This window comes from Ictidomys tridecemlineatus, chromosome Y (genome assembly GCF_052094955.1).
Source record: "Ictidomys tridecemlineatus isolate mIctTri1 chromosome Y, mIctTri1.hap1, whole genome shotgun sequence".
NCBI classification, from domain to species: Eukaryota; Metazoa; Chordata; class Mammalia; order Rodentia; family Sciuridae; genus Ictidomys; species Ictidomys tridecemlineatus.
In genome coordinates, this window is record NC_135494.1 from 13,823,248 (window position 1) to 13,848,604 (window position 25,357).

At 33.0% G+C, this 25,357-nt stretch overlaps 1 protein-coding gene across 1 annotated transcript in view; it reads right to left on the reverse strand.

Annotated features, from left to right (window-relative positions):
* LOC144372174 (sodium/potassium-transporting ATPase subunit beta-1-interacting protein 2-like) overlaps nt 1–22,405 on the reverse strand; it is a 346,772-nt gene extending 324,367 nt beyond the window's left edge. Inside the window, exons 1-2 of the mRNA XM_078035568.1 lie at nt 22,358–22,405; nt 21,918–22,055 (exon numbers count right to left, since the gene is read on the reverse strand). Coding sequence (XP_077891694.1) covers nt 21,918–22,055; nt 22,358–22,405 — 186 coding nt within the window. The remainder of the gene's footprint in view (nt 1–21,917; nt 22,056–22,357) is intronic.
* Nucleotides 22,406–25,357: the final 2,952 nt, after the last annotated feature.

Consider the following 25,357-nt stretch of genomic DNA (forward strand, 5'->3'; position numbering starts at 1 on the left):
TAGAGCTGTTGACAGTTAAATTATGAAAATAGTGAGCAATGGACACTTTGGCACATCTTTAGTGCAGAAGTTTACAGCCATACATATTATTTATCTTGCTTTTCAGTGTCAGATTTAAAAATGTTTCACTCCTGGAAATAGTAACTGTGACATCTAGTAAGGTTTGAAAAAGTAGTGGTCCTTTTCTGCTGAGCCCTAAAAGTTAGAAATCAAAAAGGAAATATTAAAAATGGAAACAGATCAAGAGGAGAAAGAAGACAGGTCAATTGCTACTTAAAATTTTGTTATAGAGATTTGTGACAAGAAATTTCCCACCTTTGTATATATCCAAAGAATGAAGTCCTAATTGGAATGCAGTATGATCCATGCTTGTATAATTTTATCAAAATGATTCTACTGTCTTATGTAACTAAAAAGACCACTCCCCCCAAAAAAACTAAAATTAAAAAAATGAGAGATTTTGTAAAAAGAAAATAAATTTTAAAAAATTAAAAATAAAGTGGCAGAAAATAATTATGGGAACCCTACTCAGAAGAGGATTGAATTAATTTGATTATCTCCTAGTTCCAAAACTTTTTGACCTTTAAATAATCCTGTTGTTTAAGTGTCAGTGAAGCATGGCTAATGATCATAGTGAAATAAACAAAGAAGTGAAAATTTTTATTTTTTGTTTTTGATACTAGATTGAATCCAGAGGTGTTTTACCATTGAGCTACATTCCCAGCTCTTTTTGTTTCTTTTTTGCTTTTGAGATAAGGTCAACCTGTGTTGCTGAGGGTCTCACTAAATTCCTAAAGTTGGCTCTTCACTTGCATTTTTACTGCCTCAGCCAACTACTTGCAGGGATTACATGCATGCATCACCATGCCTGGGAATATGAAACTTTTTAACATAATAGATCAAACTTGAAAGTCTAGTTACACAAGACACATACTCAATATTTTGTATTAATCTTGCTATACTCACAATAACTAATAACTGATAAGAGAAGAAACTAAGAATAAAAGAGTTTATTTGATTTGAGTAAAAGTATATGATCCAAGTCATTGAGCAAATGATAGATCCAAAATGTATTGTATATAAACAATGGAGTTGTATTCAGCCATAAGGAAAAATGAAATTACGTCATTTTCAGGAAAATGGATGGAACTTGAGACCATTATGTTAAACAAGATAATCCAGTCAGAAGGTCAAGGGTCCTACGTTTTCTCTCATATGTGGAAACTAATGAGGAAAAAGGAACAGAAAGGTGGGGAAAAGTCACATAAAAAGCAAAGAGAGATCAGTAGAATAGAGAAAGGGAACCAGGGGATGAGAGGAGGTGGGGCAGGAATGCTGGGAGGGACTTTGACTGAATCATATTGTTATATTGTGTGCATGTCCAAATACAAAACAACAAATCCCACCATTAAGTAAATGAATAAAATTAAATAAAAAAAAACACCAATAAAAAGAAGTAAATAAATAAATTTAAAATTAAAAAAAAATGAAAGAAATGAGCCACAGAGCCAGGTTCTTTGCCTTTGATCTCTAAAAGTTTTCAAATTTTTAGAGGAGAAATTATTTTAAATTCGGAGCAACTAGTGATTTCTAGCCCAATGTCCAGTTTGGTCTTATATATCAATGTGGAGAAAGTCGTGGCTTAGAAATTATTGACAAATGAACCTTTATTCAATAGTTATGTGGTTAGTGTTCAGAAGTCTGAGGGATCTCTTCCCTGATATAGACTGCCTGTGAGAGGCAGTTAACTGTTTAAGAATGAAAACAATTTTAGGGAAATGAGGGATCAGTGACAGTTGTAACACTAGGAAAAAGGCAATGTTGTTCAGCAGACCCTGGGCATAGCAGTGTGTTGGAGGGGCTTTCTGGGGCGGGTTGGGGTTCAGCAAACCCAAATCCTGAACAATTCAACACACAACTATACTAAGAACTGTGCAATAATGCCAGGACAGCAACTACTGCGATACTAATCTCTGGCCTCTCATAGGTCTGGTGGCATCAAAGATAGAAAAGGACAGACTAACTGGACTATTTGGGTGTAGTTATTACATTGCAGCAGATGGTGTCATTTACTTGAGGAACCAGTCTTCTTAGTAGGTAATATATAGTCTTTTGGCTTTCTGGAACTGTGGTTGAGTACTGACTTTATTTATATAATGAAAATCATCAAGACTCAAGACTTGGGCATAAAGAAGCACCCTGGACATGCTGGAACACACCATGCAAAAAGGTGACCGACTGGGAAAAGTTGTGTTTCATGCTATTCTGGATAGGTGTGAATTTAGAGTCTTTATTCTTTGGATAAGAACATTTAATTTGATTTTGTCACAAATCAATGAGATCTAGGGGAGTCAAGGTTCCAACTTAAAAGTTAGTAAATGCAGATCTCTGACAATTCTGCTCATTGTCAGGTAGGATGAATATTCCCTATTTAAGGATTTAAAAGATCATAATTTAATGCATTTTTGATCAACAACTTTTAGTTCAGTATAATTTAGTATATCCTCTACAACCTGAACCAAGTTTACATATGTAACCAAAAGTATTACATATTTTTATGTAAATTTTGAAACAGATTATCTTTTTTGGTATGTTAATATATCAATAAACCATTCATTTAGAATGAAAGTTACAAATTATCACCCCTGTGCCAAATGTAGAGCAGTCATGGAAACAAGCCTTGCAATATGAGAGTGACTTAGTAAACCATTTTTCAGAATATTCAGTTTATAATTTAAATTACAAATTTTAGTGACAAAAGAGTAAATCAAAATATCAAAAGGAGTCCTCTTAAATAATGAAACAAACATCACTTTATTGCTTTGAGAGTATTAGTAGTCCCAATACTTCAATTTTGTACATCCCTTTTTGCTAAAACAGAAAATAGATTATCTGACTGTGGAGATAGATAGGATTTGTTGCTGATAGATAATAATGTGTTTCTCTTGAAAAAAAAAGTAGAAAGCAAAATAATGAAGTCAGGAATAATCCATGATGAACTGGAGTCTGCTAAACTGTAACTAAAATACAAAATCCACGAGCTAAACCTTATCATTAGTGCCCCCAGTAGACCACATGTCTTGTGTGGATAAAAGAAGACTGAGTCACTGTCATAGTCGGGAAAATGCAAACCCATTCAGATGAATGAATTCCTCTGAAGGACATTTCTTTTTTTTTTCTGGTTCTTCAAAATTACCAACATATGTCTTAGTTTTTACATAACTTGCACATTGCCAGAACTGGACATTTTCTAGGATGAAACCAAATTTTTAGAGTAAAATTAAATAAAATCCAAATTAGTTGTTGGTTTGGTATAATAGCATCCTAAGGCTCTGACCATGGAAGAATGTTCCTACAGTGGCCAGAATGCAACAGCCCTGATTTTATCCTTTTGAGGAAAGCTTGGATAATATTCAGTCACTCTACTTTAATAAAGCGAACAAGAGACTCACTTTTGATCAATACAATTAAAAGAGAATAACTGTCAATAAAGATAACCAAAGGATTCATCCATTTGCAGATGAAAAAAAATCTGTTTTTTCTGAATTACACTGCAGGAAAGTAAAGTAAAAAATAAAATCTCTTTGTAAGTCACAGTCCCCAAAAGATTTCATGTCTGCAAAGAGAACTCCTTTTGTGCTACTAGAAAGTTGCCCACTATTGTGCTTTAATGCATCAGACTCCCCCCATTAAAGGATTGTTGCAAAGCCAACTGCTTGGCCTTGCCCCTGAAGTTTCTAATTCAACAGGCAGGGCCCATAGATAATTCAAACAGGAGCTGGGGGTTGCTTTAAGAACCACCACTATTTAAGGAGTCTTACAGCCTTTATTTGAGAGATGATAATTATATCTAGTAACTTTGTTAGGACAATCTAAGCAAGAAAAACACTTACATTCTGAACCTATGTGTTAGTGAATGCCCAGCCACTTAAAAAACCTCAGACTTTCATGAACCAAATATTCCACAAGTCTTACAAAGATACACAAAGGGTAAGTGAGTTGAAAAGATTGGTTTGCACTGTGAAAATTCTCTTAAATTAATTTTGGGACAGAGGAAGTATATAAATAAGTGAAATGCATATATAAATAAATATCAAAACCAATTATGGAATTGGAAGAAATTAAAAGTACAAAAATATATTAAGAAAAACAAACTGACAAACAAAAATAAATGATTGGTATGAATAGTCATGCTTAGGAAGGAACTTTATATTTTTCTTATGTTTAAAAAGTGTTTTTTCTTTTCTTTTTTTCCCCATTCATATTTTGAATTACAAGCTTGACATGCTTCCACTTTACAACAAGATACAGACCTGTAATTTCCAAAGCCAAAGAAGAAAGCAGGTGCAAGTACTCAAAACAATAAGAATAATGTCAACTGGGAGATCAACTACTCCGAACTCAAATGCTATTGTGGTTATAACATGCCCCCTGGATCGAGATAATGAAGGTGATGATTACAGAAAAGGTTTGATACCTTAAGAAAGAAAATGGAGTGAAAATAGGAAGACCAAGAGCTTTATCATTATGGTGATAAACTGGCAGACTATTTCTTTGAAAAGATGTATATTTTAGGTTTTAGCTCATTCTGAGACTCTAAGATCAAATTAAAATAAAAGTTCATATTCACTGTGTGTTTATATGTATCAATGATACGTATGTGTGTGTGTGTATATGTATGTGCAATGGGTTAGTAGAGAGAAATTTTAGTCTAATAGTAGAAAGGTCAGGCTATTTTTTGATTATAGATTATTTTAAAAGATAATAAGAGTATGAGGCTTTAATGCTTTCAGTCTTAATAATTAACAAGTTACCGCTCATAATTATATATCACACCATGATATTTTTTTAAAGAGAGAGAGAGAGAGAGAGAGAGAGAGAGAGAGAATTTTAATATTTATTTTTTAGTTTTCAGCAGACACATCTTTGTATGTGGTGCTGAGGATCGAACTCGGGCCGCACACATGCAAGGCGAGTGTGCTACCACTTGAGCCACATCCCCAGCCCAATACCATGATATTCTAAATAATATTCTAAATATTAAAAGTGGTATTCATGTTAAACTTTTTAACAATTGAACTTTTATCATATTAATATACAAATAATGAGTGAAACTTTATATTATATAATGTGTATTATATTTCACATTAACTTATATAGAATGTGACTGAAACTTTTTGATTTCTCTACTTCTAAAACAATTAAAAGCACACAGAGCTGCTCAGTTTCAGCAAAACTACATTGATCTCACTTAGTTTATGGAAAATCTGTTGCCCTATTTCTCATTACTCTACTACCTCATATCAAGACAGATTGTAAAAAAAATGAAGCAAATGAATACTTTTTAAGAAAAGACACAAGGTCATTAAGGGAAGAAAAAAATTATATATTCAAGATAACATATATGCGCAAGAGTTGACTCATCTGTCTTGATTCCTCTAAGAACAATCTCCATTTCTTTATTTTTCATTTATTAAGATGTTTTGCCCAGGTATTGGAGCTATACATATGATAATACATGAATCTGTAACAAATTTAGTATCAATATAATTATTTCACAAATTCTCTAATGTATTTGATGAATGTCATCATTGTATTTCTATATATTGCCAGAAAACTGCTTGGCAGATGTGCTTTTTAAAAAAAGTATTTTCAATGTAAGGACATAATTACTTAAATCCTATACTTTCCAACTATTAACAGTAGCACTGTTAGTAAAGCACTGAAAGTAAATAATAAAGTCAAATATATTAATGCAGTATAAGTGAGGAGTAGCATTAAAAGAAAAGCAGGCCATTCATAATACATAATGGATAAATGGTATGTGAGCATTGTAACATCATCTTCATTTAAGTCTTTTAAGTTTTCAATAGACCTTGCAGTCCTTGAACTTTAATATGATTGGAACAATTGAATAATGTTCACATACTACCATGAAGTGGTTAAAGTGCAGAAAACAATTCTATGAGTAAAAGAGGGAAAAAAATAAAATTACTTGCTACATGGAAATAACACTGGAGAAAATAATATCATAACTAGCCTTTCAATTACATTTGAATATCAAAATGAAACAATCCTTAGAAGTTTATTTTTTAGTTTTTTTGGTTAGTCAGTTAGTGGTATTTTCAAATTCTTATTCCAGGGAATTGTTTGCTGATACACCTGCATTTGATTATGCAGAAAAATAAAATTTCCTTAGTAAGTATTACATTTATTTACAGTTCATACTGGCATGAGCTCCCTGATTGTGTCATTCATAAATCTTTTTTTCTGCCTTCTTTAGTAGATAAAACATTAGTATGTCCATGACAGATTAGGAAATCCAATGCTACAGTGTAACCAGTACACAAATGGACAAGAGCCAATAAGGTTCCAGAGGGAGGAAGCAAATGTTTTATCCACAGTTGAGGATGCTTAGAGGCATTTGGCAATGGATGCACACAATATCCAAAAGGTAAAAGGTTTTGAAGTTATGAGGCAATCCTCAGCAGGCAGTTTTCTCTTCCTAACTACAGAGCTAGCAAGGCTTCTCAAATCTCCCACTACCTCAAGAGATTTAGCAAAAGCTGAATTCTGTGCTGAGTTTGTTTCTACTGGAGGAAGGTGACAAAAGTAATGTCATGAAAGTATGAAGCCTGTTTGGGAGAAACGGGAGCAAAAGCAGCAGTATAAAGTTAAGGAACCTATCTCAATGAATTTTGCCAGAGTTTAAGGAACTGGAAATGTAAATGGTAGAAAGTCTTCCCTCACACTTCCAGCTCTGTAATCAAAAGTAGTCAGCCCAGCATTAAGCAGCATGGGAAAAGAAGGAGAGAGTGCAGAAACATGGCTAGAGCCAAAGAGAGAAGACAGAATTTGGTCAGATACCATTTGTGGTTCAAGGTTTCAGGAACATGCTAGGTTTTGGAATTTTTTGTTAACTGTAGAACCACATTAATGACTTGAGTTTGTTTGTGTGTGTGTGTGTGTGGGGGGGGGTGATACTGTATATAAATCATTGCAATGTGCTCCCTCATTCCTTGTAGAAGCTATGTAGCGTAGAAGAAAGGCAAGAACTTTGAAGAGCTTTTAGGTAATAGCAACATGTGCTCAGAATGTAACCAAATTTCACTAAATATCAGTTATATTCTGTGAAATTGAAAAACCCAACATGAGTACCCAGGCATGGTGGTGCGTGCCTATAATTCCAGTGGTTTGCAGGGCTGAGGCAGAAGGATTCTAGTTCAAAGCCAGCTTTGACAACTTAGAGGGTCCTAAGGAACTCAGTGATACATACCCATCTCTAAATAAAATATTTTTAAAAGGGCAGGAGATGTGGCTCAGTAGGTAAGCACCACTGGCTTCAATCCCCAGGACCAAAGAGGAAAAAAAAATCTAACATGGGTGACAATGCTGAAGATGAAGATTTATATATGGGAAGTTCCTATAACATTATCACATATTTGGCATCATGACAATTGTTATTAACATCATTGTCTAGTAAAATCGTGCACTATGTTTAAGAGAATCTTAAATGTCATTTTGTCTTCATTGAACATTGCCAATATTTTATATACTCTTTTCCAACTTTTAGGTAACCTGATTCCCAATGTCATTTTTTAATTATATAATAACTGTATCATTAATTTTATGAAATACCTGCATGCTATATACATCTGATTTCTTAAACATTCCTATCAAACAAATTCTGATATAAATTCTGTTTTTAGGCATACTTAGCTGCATACTGTTTATCAAATAAGAGAATCAAAGATGTTTCAAAAGTAAAGGTAATGTAAGAATGTTTTCTTCCAGTAACACCATATAAAACATCTTTTATTGTTTTATAAATCCCAAATTTACAATTTTATGCTGTTAACATTTTGAAAACAGGCATTAAAAATTGTGTTCATTAAGCTGTGATAAACTAGGATAAGTGATAGCTGATGCAGGTTTACTAATGAACAAATTTGAATTCCAGGTGATCATTGTGGAAGATAAAGCCAAGTGCTTTATCTAAATAAAATGGAAAGGCTATTTTTAAATTTTTAAATGTTATATAATTATTTTGCATATAAGCAGAGATGTTATATATTGAAAATGTGTGATAGAGAGTCTTTTAATTATAGTATTTTATAAAGAACAGTGAAGATAAGTTTAATCTAGGTAATTACCTTTGATAGAAAAGAGATAAAATTTCTGAAAACATGTCCAAGTGCATTTTTTATCTTAGCTCAGAAACCTTTTTATTATGTTATACCCTTAGAATAAGTGTTAGTTTCAGATATCTAAAAATAAGCTCTAACTCACTACCGAAACCCGTTCACTTTCAACCCCCATGCATCAATAGTACAGAGCCTACCTAGCAGAGATGATACTAATTTCTCCCTGAGTAAAACAGTAGTGGGCTTGTTAAAATTAGATGATTTTTTAAAAACTTCCTTCCATCAGTGAGACTTATTATCTCTGTGGCCAGTGTTAGTACTCACTCCAAACTGATGTGCATGAGCAACACTCAAAAGTAGGTCCACTTGTTACTGTAACCAGATCTGCAGATGTTGGTTGAGATCTCTTACTAAATTATCAGATGAATAGCACCATACTACAAACTTTTCAAAATCTCCACTCAACTTCCCATGACTTTGAGTCAATTTCCTACATTAAAGTAATAGCAGTAATAAAAAGCACAATATGAAGAGAACATAAAGAAGGAAGAAAAAAACAAAGGCTTTAAAAGATGAAAGAACAACTATGCCAAGTTATGATTTTATGTCATAAATTTTTAGACACAAACAAGTCTAAAATAATAATTTTAAATATAAATGTAAGCATAGAAAACCTACATCAAGCACTGACTTTTCAAAATAATGGCGAGTTAAAATAAGATGTCTCATACTTTGAAATAAATGTAACTATAAAACAGTAGTTTCCCTTCCCAAGATCAGCTTCTTGTATTCATGTACCAATTTTTAACTTCATGGAACCCCCATCAAAATAAACACAAGATGAAATGAGTTAAAATACATGCTGTAAAACATTTCCTTTATAAAATTGCTTAAACATAAGTGGTACCTTTAACAGAAAAAAAAAAGTAGAATGAGAGAAAATTGATTCAATTGTGTTCCAGAAAATGACAGGCCTAGGCAAACAGAGCTTTAACTGTAGAGTACAGATAACATGTTCTAGTGCATGAAGTTCCCAGATGAGTCAATGTTTCCAAAAACCACTGACAAGATGTCTACAAATGCAACACAAGGATGACCAGAAAAATGACAACTGTTTCATCAAGGAGACAGTTTGGGCAATAAAAAAAAAGAAGAGAAAAGAAAAGAAAAAAACTCTGCAACTAAAACAATTCTCAAGGCCTCTGAAAGGTCAGCTTCACAGCATTTTGTGATATGGTTTAATAGAAAGATATATTTTGAAATAAATAGTACAGAGATTATAATACAAAAGAGGTTTTGTAGTAATTACTAGTCCCAAAGACTTTCTTCATTTAGTGTCAATTTGGCTGGCATAGTAGAATGAATATCATTAATGAAACTTCAGAATTAAATAACTTGAAGCTGAAATCATTTATGCAGACAAAACCTTTTTAAATGATATTTTATAATTATTATTTGACACACAGAATTTTTTTCCTAAGAAAATCCAAATCAAGAAAAGTCACAAATTTCTGTTCCTAATTTGTTTCACACATTTCCATAAAAAAAAATTAGCAAATATCTGGGAAGGGATGTCCATGCCATAAAAGAGCCCACTTTTCCTGTTGCCTTGGAATGAGGAGAGAAAAAGCAGGGAAAAATACGCCATGGATCATATCTATTGTCACTTTTCTCTTGATATGCAGATAATAATTTATGGAATGAAATACCCAGAGATACAGAATAATCCTAAAAAGAGAGGGAAATAGAATATGACATGGAACTATATGATAATAACATAAAATAAAAGCTCCAGAAAATAATCTGCCAAAATTAATACTGCCAAAATCATGTAAAAATTAATGAAAATTTTGAAAAAGACCAATTCCTATAGGAAATATTGGAAAGATGATTCCATAGGTATTATTCATGAAAATATTAGGACTCACAAATTCTAGGAAACACTGATAACTCCAATCTTATTTAAACTATTTCATATCACAGGGGAAAAAAATCATCATCGTTATCAACAATTATGTAGTAATATAAGTAAATCAATGGCACAAAATAGAATTTAAAATAATACCAGATAAATATTTCTATGATAGAAGAACAAAGTATCACTTTGAGTGGGGAGGGGGTTGGCACTGGGCTACACATGTGATAGGATCCAGAGTCTCACATGTGCTAAACATGCACTCTACCACTGATCTGCACCCTTAAAGTACTTTCATCCAAAGAAAACTGTAAAGTTTTTTTTTTTTAACTTCTTGAAAAAATGTGAGAAGTCACAAATTGGGTCTTAAAACTGTAGTAGTCCCTACTCATCTATGGTGTTGCTTTCACTGGTTTTAGTTATCTGCAGTCAACAGCAGTCCAAGAATATTAAATGAAAAATTTCAGAAATAAACAATTCATGAGATTTAAATTGCATACTGTTCTGAGTAACATGAAATCTCATGTCATCCCCTTCCTGCTCTCCTGGGATCTCCTTTTGTTTATCTGTATGTGCTAAAAAGTTTGTTAGTCACTCAGGAGCTACCTAGGTTATCAGATCAAATGATACTAGTGCTTATGTTCAACTAACCCTGGTTTTACTTACATAATGGCCCCTAAAGAGCGAAAGTTGTAATGCTCACAAAATGAAGACGCCAAAGTAAAGCTGCAAAATGTCTCCTTTAAGGGAAAATGTGATTTTAATTGATTTAATAAAAAAAAAGAATGTATGCTAAGATTGCTAGAGGTTTGGAACTATCAGCATATTTAGACATTCACTGGTGATCCTTGTCCTTATACCTCACGGAAAAGGAGAGACTACTGTACCCACAAACATTTATTAAATTCATTTACACCTCAAGGTAAGTCAACCCAATGCACAAGGAAAGCATCACTATTCCCAGGTTTGAAACAAGAGGTAAATTTTTCTTTTGCATCTGCTTATAGCAATACTTTCAATAAAATTTCCATAATCAATAAATGAATGTCATAGTTCTGTTTCTTATAAAACCACTCAATGTGTGCCATGCCATATTTCTAAGATTAATTTCAGGAGTAAGAAACATCTTAGAAGCACTAAATTTACACAGCCCAAATATGATATTTTATTTAGAATTGGTTACAGAGGATCTGGTAGAACACATAAACAACTTCTCCTTTCCTCACTTCTCCATAAATCTTATCTTTGAACTTTTGCTAGGTATTTTAGTGGCAATAATTTTAAGGTACTGGTTAACTGGAAGTCCCTGGGCTCTCATGGGCAAGAGGTGGTAGTTGGAATCATATCAGGAAGTAAGGTGTTTAACCAAACTTGTGCTTGACCCCAAGCCAACCAAACAAAACACACACACACACACACACACACACACACACACACACACACACACACACACACACACACCTCTCAGCACACAGAGTAATGGACTACAGTGGAAGAAGCATGTTTCTGTTTTAGAATAAATATTTAGTTTTCTCTTACCCCCTGACAAATCCCACAAATTCTAAACCATGAAAATTGGCTACAATAGATTTAAAAACATTGAACTATTTTGGTGATATTGCTTAGATTCCTTTAGCCATAAAATATCATAATGGCATAAATCTGCCTAGTATACCTTATAAAATGATCTGGTTGCAAAATACATATCTAAGAAATCATACTAGACAACTCTAAGTGTAGGTTTACTAGATATAGACTAGTGAAATTATGGGTTCTCCCTCAAATATTGACTCTCATTTTAGAAGTGTGGAATATTATTATTACATTTTTACTAATAATGTCTTAACATACCAGCAATGACACTACTAGTTTATGTGACAAAATCATGTCATACACATATAAAATACTATTTGCTAGTTTTTAATCTAAAAGTTATCAAGTGATTGGGAAACAATCTATAAAGGGTCTGGGACACCTTCCTATTTGGTCTTACCTGTATAATTTGTACATAATTAAACTCTTGAACAGTTCTCTCAGTTGTTCCTTTTGTCTTAATTGTTGCCTTAGTGATCGGGTTCCAACATTGGCTAATCTCTTCTTCAAGCTATCTAAAAAATTGTCTTTCCCTGTCTTATTTCTTTCATGTTTCCAGCAACTCAGGATTAATACTTATGGGAAACCCTTCAATTATCTAAACTATGGCTCACATAAACAATTTACCATTGGTCAAGTATGTTTTTTTTTTCTCATTATGTTCCCTGTCTACATATTTATTGTTCTCTTGCAACCAGCCACTGTGAAACAACCATGATAATCTAATGTTAACAAAGATACAACTCTATTTTTAAAATACCTCAGTACTCATTGCTTTTGTTGCATTTGTATCTGGAATTATCCTTCTTCCTATGTTCCTATAGTGATTGCTATTCACACTCTAAGTCTCAGCCCATGTGTTCTATCATCTATGAAACACCTCTTGAGTCTCCTCAGACCCAGGTTGACTTGCTCAGTCTGTTCTGGGTAAATTATGATATCATGAACATAATTATACCATAGTTCTTATGAGAAGTGTCTCCTTTACTTGGTTACATATTTGTTTCTCCCTGTTAAAATGAATCTGGAGACTATATAGTGTACTCTATGCACAATATTATGCTACTATAGAGTAGGTAAGTTAGCATTATGTTATACATAAGGTATACTGTTATAACATCAGTATACCCATACTATAGAGTATACTAATGGTCATTAAAGCAGTTAGATCTACACACCTTTTTGTAACAATGCAATCTTCTCAGCTTTCATTCTTTAAAGGAAATGAATCCCAAGTAAAACATGTTTAATACAATTTAATAGTTACCGTTCCATTAAGGAACAGTAACTATTAAATTGTATTAAACATGTTTTACTTTTTATTTTCAAAAAAAATAAAACAACTGAGCCTGCAACATGTACAGTCCCACAACTATTATCTGTAAAACACTTTGATCAGAGAGATCTCAGGCAATTGCTAGGATAATTAGACAGATACATTATAATTAATAAACAGAATGGAACAATTGTCATTCTAGACTGTGTGTGGTACAAAGGAAGCTGAGCCACCAGGCAGAATTCTAAACCCTGGAGACTGACTTGGGGGAAGAAACAAGTGACCAAAGGTGACAGTGAGAAGTGGCTGGAAAACAAGCTAACCTTCTACTACTTTTATACCAGCCCGTTATTCATTTCTCTGAGGAAAACAAGGAGATTTTAGTAAATAAATAAAAAAACGATAATACATAATAACTGTTAAATAAAACATTTTTGAGGAAAAACATGGGTTAATATTTAAAAGCATAGAGAACTATCACTTAATACAGGCAAAGTCTGAAGCTGAAGGCATCTGTTATGATTTGGATCTTAAATATCTCCCTAAACTCCTGTGTTAAAGGCAGAGGCCCCCTTGAAGCAGTGTCAGAGATGGGGATTTGGGGTGATGGGATTATGAAGGCTCTTATCTCACAATGGATTAATTCATTTGTGAATTGATTCATAGTTTAATGGACTGTTGGAAGCGGTGGAAACTTTTAAGGAGGTGGGGCGCAGTTGGAGAGAATAGATCATTGCAGGTGTGTCCCTGAAGTGTGTATTTTGTTCCCTACTCCTCCTTCTTTCTCACTCTTTCTTCTGCTTCCTGGTTGCCATGGGCTGAACAGCTTCTTCTACCATGTGCTCCACACCATGGAGTTTGGCTTCACCTCAGACTCAAAGTGATGTGGCCTATGACCATGGACAGAAACCTCTGAAACTGTGAGCCCAATTAAACCTTTTTTCCTGTGTGTTGATTTTCTCAGGTACTTTCGCCCAGAGAAATGACTATCATAAATCTTCAAATCAATGGCGCTATACAATTTTAAAATAGGTTTACATTTAGACACATTGTTTTGAAATGTTCATAGAACATGGATAAGATGAATATTTTAAAGTTTTTTACAGATGGATACTTAAGTCTTTCCATCAGTAACACTGCTCTCTAGAATGAAATTAAGAAATTACTTTAGTGTTCTAAGAAAAACTGATTTTAATCTGTGAATTTTCATCTAGCTAAATTAGTACACAAATAGAATAGCATCATTTTCTGTTACATAGAAACCCAGAAAATTTACCACTCAGACATGCCTTTTCAGGAAGCTATTTGAAGAATATCGGAAAGAAAATACATGGATTCTAAGAAAGCATGAATCTAATTCAGGATAGCAAAGCAGGAAAGATGGATGTATAATAGAATAGAGAGCAACCAATTTAGACAAGAAGACAGAGTGCTAGGAGAGAAGTCTCTAGGGAAGTCAAACATACTATTAAAATCAAAAGGCTAGAGATACAACCAGAATCAAATATAAAGGAAATTTTCTAAATTTAAATGGGAGAGCAATGGATTTAAAAATAAAAACAAAATGAATAGGCACAATGAATAAAAATTGGAAGCATATTTAGGATTAACTTAAAAATAAAGGCACTTTTTTCCTCAAAAAAGGAAGAAGAGGAAGAGGAGGAGGAGGAGGACGAGGACGAGGAGGAGGAGGAGGAGGAGGAGGAGGAGGAGGAGGAGGAGGAGGAGGAGGAGGAGGAGGAGAAAGAACTATAAAGAAGAAGCAAGCAGAAATTTTGGGGTGAAAAAAACTATAAAGACAAAATGTTACCACAACATAATTTGGACTAACTAAAAAATTTGAACAGATGTTTTTAATATCTCTTTTTCTCTCTCAAACACACACACACACACACACACACACACACACACACACACACACACACTTTCAAAGTAACCCCAGAAGAAGTATAAAGAGATTAGAAAGAGTTGAAGTGGCATATGGAAAAGGAATTTTATTATAAACTCAATTTTATTTTTGTAATTTAAAAAAAATGTCTACATGAAGTATTTATTTTCAATTTTAGAAAATAAACAAGTATATTTACATTTATATACATATATATCACAACATGTCTCTTTTCAAAACTCATTTCTAAAAATTATTAGAGGGTTTACAAATATGAATTTGAATTGTCAAAATGCAGTTATTTATAGATATCACATTATATAAATCTTTAGTCACAGCCTCACACCAAAATGAGAGCACAAAGTATCTTCTTGTAGAATAAATGACTGGTATTTCCTCAAGGGTACACATTCTTTTGAGAATAAATTGCATTCACAATGTAGCATTATTTCATTTATTTTAGGACTACAGGCTAAATCCATTAAACTTGTAATGATGGTTTTCTTTTCCCCCCTGCTAGGCTTATGGGAAAATGCTTATTTTCACAACTACTCTAAGTCATTAGAAGTAGTGTTAATTTACTACTATCTCAAGTCTCTTCATCTCTAATCTACATTGATTTTCTGTCTTGAATACCGAAAGTGTGCATTTTTAATGCTTTAGCTGCAGTAAGTTTTCTTTTAGATATTTTACTCTCCTAGAAACATTGAATGAAAGTGGCAAAACACACTTAAACATAGATTAATGGCTTCCTAAAAATGACTTGGAAGAGTGCAAATATATTTTGGGACGTGACATTATTAGAGTTAGAAAAGCATGTGCTCTGGAAACTAGGCATAAGAATACTTCCCATTTACAGTGGTTATTTGGATTTTCCATGTAGATGAGAGTTCCATGAGCAATTAAGAATAAAATCATGTCTCATTATCTACAAATACTACATTCCAAAAAATTAAGGGATTTTCCTCCCCTTGCTAATTATGTATAAAACATTGCTTTTACAGACTCACTAAGGTGTCTGTAAATTTTCCAAATTGCCATATGAAAATATTTTTAGAAAAAGGGTCTTGGTTTTTTCTTTTGGTGCTCCAGCTACAATATAGTTCCACGCCTGGCCCAAGATGGCAGGGGGCTCCTATTTCAGTAGGCTGGCTCTAAAAGAGCAACATTAAGGAAGAAGAGCAATTTTAAGGAAGTCAAAACAGGTGGCATCATGTCTGAAACTGACCTTGCCTTACTGGGCTTAAGGACTATGTTTGTGAAATTATAAATCAATACTCAATGGTACACACATGCAACATATTAAAAAGAAATCTAGTAGTTATTTTTTTAAGTGGCACAAATTTGATAACAGATGTTTAATGTCCAGCAATAATGAGAAATTACTATTTAAAGCTTTAATACATTGAATAATGGAGTATTCAATTCTGTTGTTATTTTTAAAGGAGCAAGTAGGGATATTATGATGTAGTCATAGTTGGTTATTCTTGTAACACAAAGGATGGAGATTCATGAATATTGGACTCTCATTCTAACCATCACAGCCCTGCTTTATCAAATCAGCTTTAACAACATTATTTTAAACTCATGATTTTTTTAGTAACAAAAGTGGAAACTAACCCCAATGTTTCCAATTTATCTAATAAATTATGTTATTAGATATCATACTTTTTGATAAATTATTACCAAAAGAAAAGAAAAATACTATTATAATTATGTAGTATTGAAGGCCCTGTGATATTGATCTCTCACAAAAATGTCACTAGGGTTTTCTATTCTTCATTCGTGATGTCATTTACAATTAAACACAGAGACAAAACTATAACTTTACTTTAGGATTGGCAGACCACAACTTGAAATCAAAAATTTTTTCTAAACTGCAAATGCCATACTGAATTTTAAAATTACCCAAAACTAAACAAAAGTTTTTTTGTTTTGTTTTGTTTTCATTTATCAGATAGACTGTGGACTGTTACAAGCTCATGGGCAGTCAAGAGGACTGCGCCATAGCCTACCTACCTATTTCCTAGTTATGAATTTGGACAAAAGTTGTACAGGGATAATGTGACGTGTATAGAATTTATTCAGAAATATATATAAGAGAATTGATAATGGAATTGAAAAAAAATTTCATAAATGTAAATGTGATTCTATTATATTATACTCTTTACTAATTTTCTGAAATTTGAATAATGGACTTTTAGTTATTATTGAATTCATTTCCAGTTTGGGGAATGAGATTATCTAGAAGGAAGGAGAGAAGAAATCTTTTGAGTGCTACAGCAACATTCCATTTGGCATTATTACAAAGAAAGTTGTTGTGCCTTTGGCAGAGGAACTTACATATTCCTCAGGTTATTTTTGACAATTTAAAGCATTACAACAAATTAACATATTTTGTAATTAATTAATAAGCACTGGATATACCAAATCACATTCTCCTTGCCAGTGTCTTTAGCTCAATAAAAACACATTAGAAAATTATATTTATAACACAAAATAATGCTTTCAACAAAGTCATTATATATACATACAAATAATATTTATATACACATATATATACACATATATATTCATACACATAAATATATGTATATGTGTTTGAATAGATATATGCGAGTGTGTGTGTGTGTATGTGAGTGTGTGTGTGTGTGTGTGTGTATATGAATTATTTCACCCAAGTTAATTTTGAGACTTGACTTTGTCAAGAATTAGACATTACAGATTCTCTCTGTGGATTCAGGCTTCAGATTTTCATTACTTGGAACTGAAATCACTGTTTTGCTTCCCTCAAACATATTATACTCCTCAAATTGCCAGAGGCCCTCAAAGGATACCTAATCCTTATAACAATGAGCTGTTTTTAAATTTTCTTCTTTTCTTCTATCAAAAGGAATATTATTAGAGAAAACAAGTCATTACCAATACTCTGCTTATTGTTACTACTGTACTCAGTATTTCAGAGAATATCCACATTTTTTGAGGGGGGAGTCATTAAACAGAACAAAAATTTCCATCAATAATTTGAAACTTTTTACAAAAAGCAAAATTTGAAAGAAGTACTTTGTTCTTATATTTTTTTCTGGACATCTATCTTTTGTTTTAGTAAAAAGCCTAGTTTTTACAAAATAGTTTTTGATTTTAATCATCTTCAAAAGTAAGAGAAAATAGGCCAGATGTGGTGGTGCACATCTCTAATTCCAGTGGCTTATAGGCTGAGGCAGGAGGGTTGTGAATTCAATGCAAGCCTCAGCAACACTGAGGTGCTAAGCAATTCTGTGATACCCTGTCTCTAAATAAAAAAAAAGGGGGACTGGGGATGTGGCTCAGTGGTTGAGTGGCCCTAGGTTCAGTCCCCGGTATCCCCTCCAAGGAAAAATGTAACAGAAAATATAATGAAGAGAAAAAGGATTTAATTTTAATTAGATGATAATAATAAATATCAAAATAAAACCTTATAATCTTTAAAGGGATAATATTTCCATTTCATTCTAAATATGTAATATGCACACTATGTTACATATTTTATGTAATTATATACATATGCACATCAATCATTAATATATACAGTAAGAGTATAGAGGAAGAAAGAAGTACATCCAAAACAATCTCTTAAAAAATAAACTAAAATAGCAATAAATATATGAAAAATTCCAACTTTCTAAAGATAAGAAATACAACTCCAAACAAATGGGACAATTCTTTCCTCTATCAAATTTGAGAATAGATAGTATTCTGGGTTAGCAAGAATGCAGCATAATCATGGGAGAACAGTTCAGTACAATAATTTTGGATAGGGGGTTGTCAATTATGTAATAAGAACATAAAATTGTTCATATTATTTTATGCCTACAGACTTCTCATGCAGAAAAACAAGTGAAAAAAAGAGCATTTTGTGATGATTATAAGAAATTCATAAAAGAAAAAAATGGAAATAGCATAATTTACAACATTAAAGTACAAGGTTAAACAAACACTGGAATAGTCATATTCATTTCAAATTTGTGTCATATAATATTAAACTAAAATGACTATTCATATCAGAACATTTATCATTATCAGATGTTTCATTTGTATATATACATGAAGGAAATATACAAAATGTTAATAAAAACTTTTAGTCATGAATCCTTTTCCAAAAATATAAAATGTCAAATATACAAATAATGAAAGCCTATATTTCAGAAGAGAGTGAAATATATTTCATTGTTCATATCTAAGTCTCCAATGCATAGAAAGCCTGAAGAAATTTCTTGACTGCAACAATACATTATCTTCAGCTACCACATGGCCCAATCACAGATTTTTCTTCTACAACCAGATCCTTCACTGAGTAGAATATCTATTATTTATGATTCCATTTAATATTCTTTTAACTGTAAGTCCTTTTGTCATCTCTAGACAAACTGAAATTCTTAATACCATTTTTTATGACAAATTTATTATTTTCCCATATCCACTTTTGGCCTTCAATCATGAAGGTTACATAGAAATAGATAACTAGAATAGAAATCGTTACAAGAAACTGAGTGCATTGTAACACAAACCCAAAAGACACAGTATTAGTTTTGAGAAAAGCTGTCAGGTAGAGGCCAAATGTTAGTGTAGATAGAAAGAATAGTGAGGAGATGATTTTCCATGGATGGAGGGTAGACCACTTGTGATAATTAGAATGATTATCTTGGTGATGGTCTGAAATAATTGGAAAGACAGATGATATATCTAGCAGTTAATACTGCTACTTGTCAACTTTCAGCCACATATAACATAATATTGTAAGAGAGAGATAAGATAAAGAAAGAATGGCTTTTCAAGAAAAATGTAGAGGTTATATTTCCAATTTGCTTAATTGGAATATAGAAATTTTGCATTTACAGCATCTCCAGCTAGCAAAAGATTCCCAAAGTTAAACACTGTCTCAAAAAAAAAAAAAAAAAAAAAAAAAAAAAGCTTAGAGTGCTTTCCATAAGAAAAGATCAAATCATGGGTGTAGCCTGAAGACACATCCTTCCTATAGAACCCCAGGAGGATTTCAAATTGTGTCTAATAAACACAACTAGAACAAATTTTATCTTAAAGAAAAGTGATTACAATTCGAAACATAGAATCCCACAATTTTTTAAAAAGTTGTATGTTCTAGTAATAAAAGGACAGAAAAAATTCAATCAATATCTGAAAGACTTTGATCTGTTTTAAATTTCCTTCTAGCTTTTTGCTATGTTATACATTTTGGTATTATTTTCAAATAGTAATAAGAAAAATATTATACCTAATATTTATTGAACATCTTTAAATACCAAGCATTCTTATAAGAATATTGCATAGAACATTCTACTTATTCCTCAAAACTGATCTCTGAGTTTTTAAACTGTTAAAACTTTTGGGCCTGCATCTAGATTTTTATTCCAAGCACTTCATCAGAAATAAATATAGTGATACTAAGAACAACATTATTTGTAAGACTAAATTCATGAAGGAGTCACAAAGTCTGATGAAAGAGGAAAGGTAGGTTAAGGAATTTTTCATTAATGGCTACTACATCAATTCATCAACTAATTAAAGCACAACGAGACACTATAGTTGTTACTTTCATTTCAAAAACCAGAATATTAAAGATTGATGAAATGAATTGTCCAAAGCCACACAGACTTTTGGTAGATCCAAAATTTCAACTCAGGTATTATGACTTCACCTGACCTACTCCCTACCAACATGCTGTCCTTCCTAACCTGGATCAAACTGCAATTCATACAAGAAAATGGGCCAAGCAGAGTGGTGCACACTTTTAATCCCAGCAGCTTGGGAAGCTAAGACAGAAGGATTGTGGAATCAAAGTCAGCCTCAGCAATTTATTGAACTTTAAGCAACACAGTGAGACCCTGTCTCTAAATATAATATAAAAAAGTGTTGGAGAGTGACTTGGTGGTTTAGTGCCCTAGGTTTAATCCCTGGTACGAAAAAGAAAAAAAAAAGAAATGGACAAGACTATCAGCTTATATACTGAAAGATTTCCCAAGGCAATAGGACTTGTTCACTTTCTACAAGATTTAGATGGCAACCTGGCCTCCCAGGTGATGTACCCTCATCTCTGGGCATGCACCTAGAAGGGAGGACTATGGATTTCTCATTTATAAGGAGTGCAACAGTGCAACCCTTGGTTCTACTGTTTGTCTCAGTACTAGGGAACTTCATCTGCATTCCGGATGACAGTGAGAACAGTTCATAGGAGGGCAAGTTTTATGAGAAGCAGGCTTCATGAAACCTGAGAAAACCTGCTGGTTTGTGTTGAATAAGGCAGAACTTCAGCTGTACTAATATATATATATATTTTACCACAAACTTGCTGTATGATTTAAAATGAATACCTACAGAATTTTTCTTTGTCAAAAAAAGAAGTAGAAAAATGTTGAAACTTAGAAAAAAAGGAAACTCTATATTAATGAAGAGCAATTGCTGAGATCTGAGTCAAATATGAAGAATAAAAAATAAAGCAAACAACAAAGTTATAGTTCCCATGGAAACTGCAACCCAGTTGAATTTCACTTTCATGTTAAGTGAGTTTAACTTGAGTGGGAATGTAAAAGACTTCTGCTGAGTCCAAAAGAGAACTAGAGAGAACACAGAGACAATGATCCAGAATATTCTGGCTTTCAAGCATTTCAAATATTAACTATTATGTGTATTGATGTTATCAAATCAATAGAGTATTTTTATGTGTTGATTTTAAACTATCTTCATTCAATTTATAGGATGGGATTATTTTAAAAAAGAAAAATTTCCATTAAAATCTGTCATTTCAGAGGGTATGAATTTATAATTTGAAAATAAAGGGTCACACTTCTGATTGCAAATACAGTAGAATCTTTGCTGAAAATAGAGTTAATGAAAATGCAATCTGTCCGCATTCACTACCTAGTGCTTTAAAATTGCATTTTCAATTACTGTTGATGTAGTCTGAGACTATGTAAATAAACACACAATACTCAAGACAAGAGGTACATATTCTTCAGAGAAGGTATACACATCATTTATGAAGATATCTATAGTTTTCACATCTTTCTCTATTTCAATAAGTTATAAGAAGGCAGTAAGGGTACTTACTCCTGTTATGTAGCGAGGTCTATATTGAATAGTTCCAAATAAACCAAGGATGACAATAATAATATGTACAAAATTTGCCAGGATAGGTGCCCACTGATATCCAAGAAAGTCGAATATTTGTCTCTCCAGCACACAAACCTAGAATAGCAAAACAGGACAGACAGATCAGCACATGGACAAACATCACAGTGGTGAGAGAAAACAGGATCACACTGATGTTATATAATTAGCAACTAGAACTCTGTTATGATATCTGTCCTTTGTCTTCAACAGTGAGAATGACATTTTCAGGTACACTTCAAAGGAAGACTGTGTCAGTGTTGATCTACAGACAGACACAATCCTTTCAGGGATGATTCTGTGGAGGCATCAAGCAGTATTCACAAGATGTCATCTGTGCAGTCACAGGATAAATTACGTTGTCAGGTGCACTGTCAAACACTTGAAGTCATCAACCAGCAAGTCAGGGAAGTCCACACGAAGGGCATGTTGATAGGATCTGCTCAAATGTCACTATATAAGTTGGGAACAGAACAAGGGCTTTTTATATAGAGAAAAAGGAGCTCTCTAACGAGACACTTGGATTCTCTATGTAGACCTGCCTCTAGACAGATGCAGCAGCCTATGTGAGTCATTTCCCTTCTCTTGGTGTCTTACTCATAATTTGTAAAGTGTAGAACTTCAGGTAGGTGTGCTGGGTCCTTCTAGCCCCAGTAATGTTAAAATGTAAATAAATCAAACATGACTTTTGGACATACCCAATTGCCTAAGGTAACAGGGTAGAAGAAGGGCTGAAAAAGGAAATTAGAATGATTGAAAACAAAATATAGAAACCTTATTTTCATTGTTATAAAAGTAAGGCTCCTGCTCCAGATTATGCTACTTTTATCTACACTCCCAATTTATAATTAAAACCTATGTAAAAAATCCAATAAGTGAGAACAGGAAAATGACACCTTCCCGAAACCAAGCAACAACAGCAACCTGAGATAGGTCAGCCATCCAGAAATGTCATCATATATTGCAAAGTGAGCATGGATAGTCGGGAGGTTTCTCATCAGATCTAACAAAGCAGGTTGTGGGCTTTTTTCTTCTTGCCTGCCCTCAGGTAGAATGGTAATAAGCTGTCTATTCAAAGAGTTGTAAAAGGACTTGATGTTCCAGACCAAGATTCAGTGAAAATTTTCAGCCAAGTTCTAAAGAAAAAGGATGCTTTTAAAATCCCTAAATTTCTAACATCACTATGCTTTAATGATATTTCTGTTTGGAAGGAAATATTAACATTCCAAACAGTCCATGTGCTTTTAAATTAAATACCTGTAGCTCAGTTTGAAGACTTCTTGGACAATCATTATTCCCACTACAGTTCTTTAGCTGAGCAGCACATTTTCTCACCAGGCATTGAAGAGAAAATAAATCCATGACAACTGTTTGCATAACACCTCACTTTCCTAAGGCACACCATGTACCATGTAATGGCTATGACAGTTGCAGTCCAACCTGGTCAAATCTTCATTTTCACTGCATCATGGCAGTAATTTAAGAAAGTAATCTCCCAAGCATATGTCAAATCCATGATTCTCACAAGCATCCTCATAATCGAATCCAATGTTCTTACTGGTTACTACCCACAGACTGTCATATAACTTAACAGTAACTCTTATTAACCTTGAACTGTCTTCAAGGAAGCTGAAACACCCCCTCAACTAGTTCATATAGTCAACACTTGGCATAAATGAGAATTATTTGTGGCATTAGGCAGTATGGCATGAGCCTTGCTGGAATCCATAGGTGGTACCTAAAACTAAGTAGTCATTCTGAGAGCACTTTTGCTAATCATTTATATAAAAGCTCAATAAAACTTATAACCTTCTTCTCCCTTATCCTATGAATAAACAGAAAACAGCAATGTAAAACAACAGGAAGAAAAATCTAAACCTTATAAATTTCGAGCATCATAACTGTGGGGACACAGCAGGGAAAAAGTACAGAGGATGAAGCACATCAGTCAAACAGTGGGAAATTTCTCAATAAATGCACCAATTATGGAAGAAAGTAGCAGTAGCATCCTTAATTATAAAAAATACATAGATGATAATGTATTTTGCTAAGTTTGCAAGGCTAAAATGAAATTCTAACAACATTCATCAGGCTCTTTTTATGAAAGAACTAACAGTTTCTTGTGAGATTATGCAGACATTGAATAAGCTCATGTATAATCTTTTGCATAAAATATTTCTGTTGCCCCCCCCACTTTTTTATTGGTTGGTCCTATCGTCCATCATAGTAGCTTTATCACAGGTTCTGCCATTTAGAGATCAGACTAGGAAGATATTCTGAAAAATTTAAAGAGTATAAAGGGAACAATTTAAAAGTAATTCAGTCTTTCCTAAGATTTTCTTCCAATAGGAAGAATATTAACTATACGGGAGGCTTTTGGGTAGGGAAAGAAAAAAAACCCTACTGTGTGCTAGGCATTTATGTACTCTTCCTCAGTCATGTAGATACTCAGGGAGGTAAATATGATTGCCCTATTTTTTAGATTAAGGAAACCAAAATGTGCTATGGCTAAATAATTAGCTTGAAGTTGAAAAACTGGTAAGTGGCAGAACAGGAATGTAGACTTCCATGCCTGGCCCCTGTGATATTCCTCTACTTTGTCTACTTTGTTCACATCCGAAACAAGAAGCTTTCATAGGTTATGTTAAACACTATGCTGGTGACAAAATATATACTATTTTATTATCTTATTTATTTATTTTTGGAATAGTGTAGACAACATCTGTGATCATAGTAGTTCAATATCTCATTATCTCATCTTTTATAGAGTCAGAGCTCATGTTTCTTTTTTTTTTTTTTATTTCCGTTTCATTTGTCCTTCAACTCATGTTCTCAGTGTTACTCTGGTTTTGCCCGCAGAACTATCTAATGTATTTTACCTGACTTCCTTCAAGACACCTGATATATAAATGTAGGTATATGGCCTTGAAAAAGTACACTGTTGTTGTTTATGTCTCTATGTTCATTTTATTTAAAAATATGGTATAAGCATTTTTAATTCTTATCTATTTCATTATATAAAAATTTTGGTTCCTTGTGCCTTCCACAGAGTATCCCATTATAACAGTGTAATTTATTACTTTCAATTCTTTCCTACCACAAAGAATTCTGTACCCTTCAATTACTACTTTTACGAAGATTTTATTCTTAACACAAGTAGGGTCTAATCTTTATCAATTACTATTTCTGCATCTATTGATATAATCACATCATTCTTTCCTTTTATTCATGAATGTGACTAATTATATTGACAGTTTTTGTCGATATGCTTTTGTCATTATCCTTTTATACCTGGTGAAATCTGTACTTTGAATGGTATACTATTAGCACATTTTCACTTGTGCTAAATCTTATCTATAAAATTCAAGCATAATAAAATT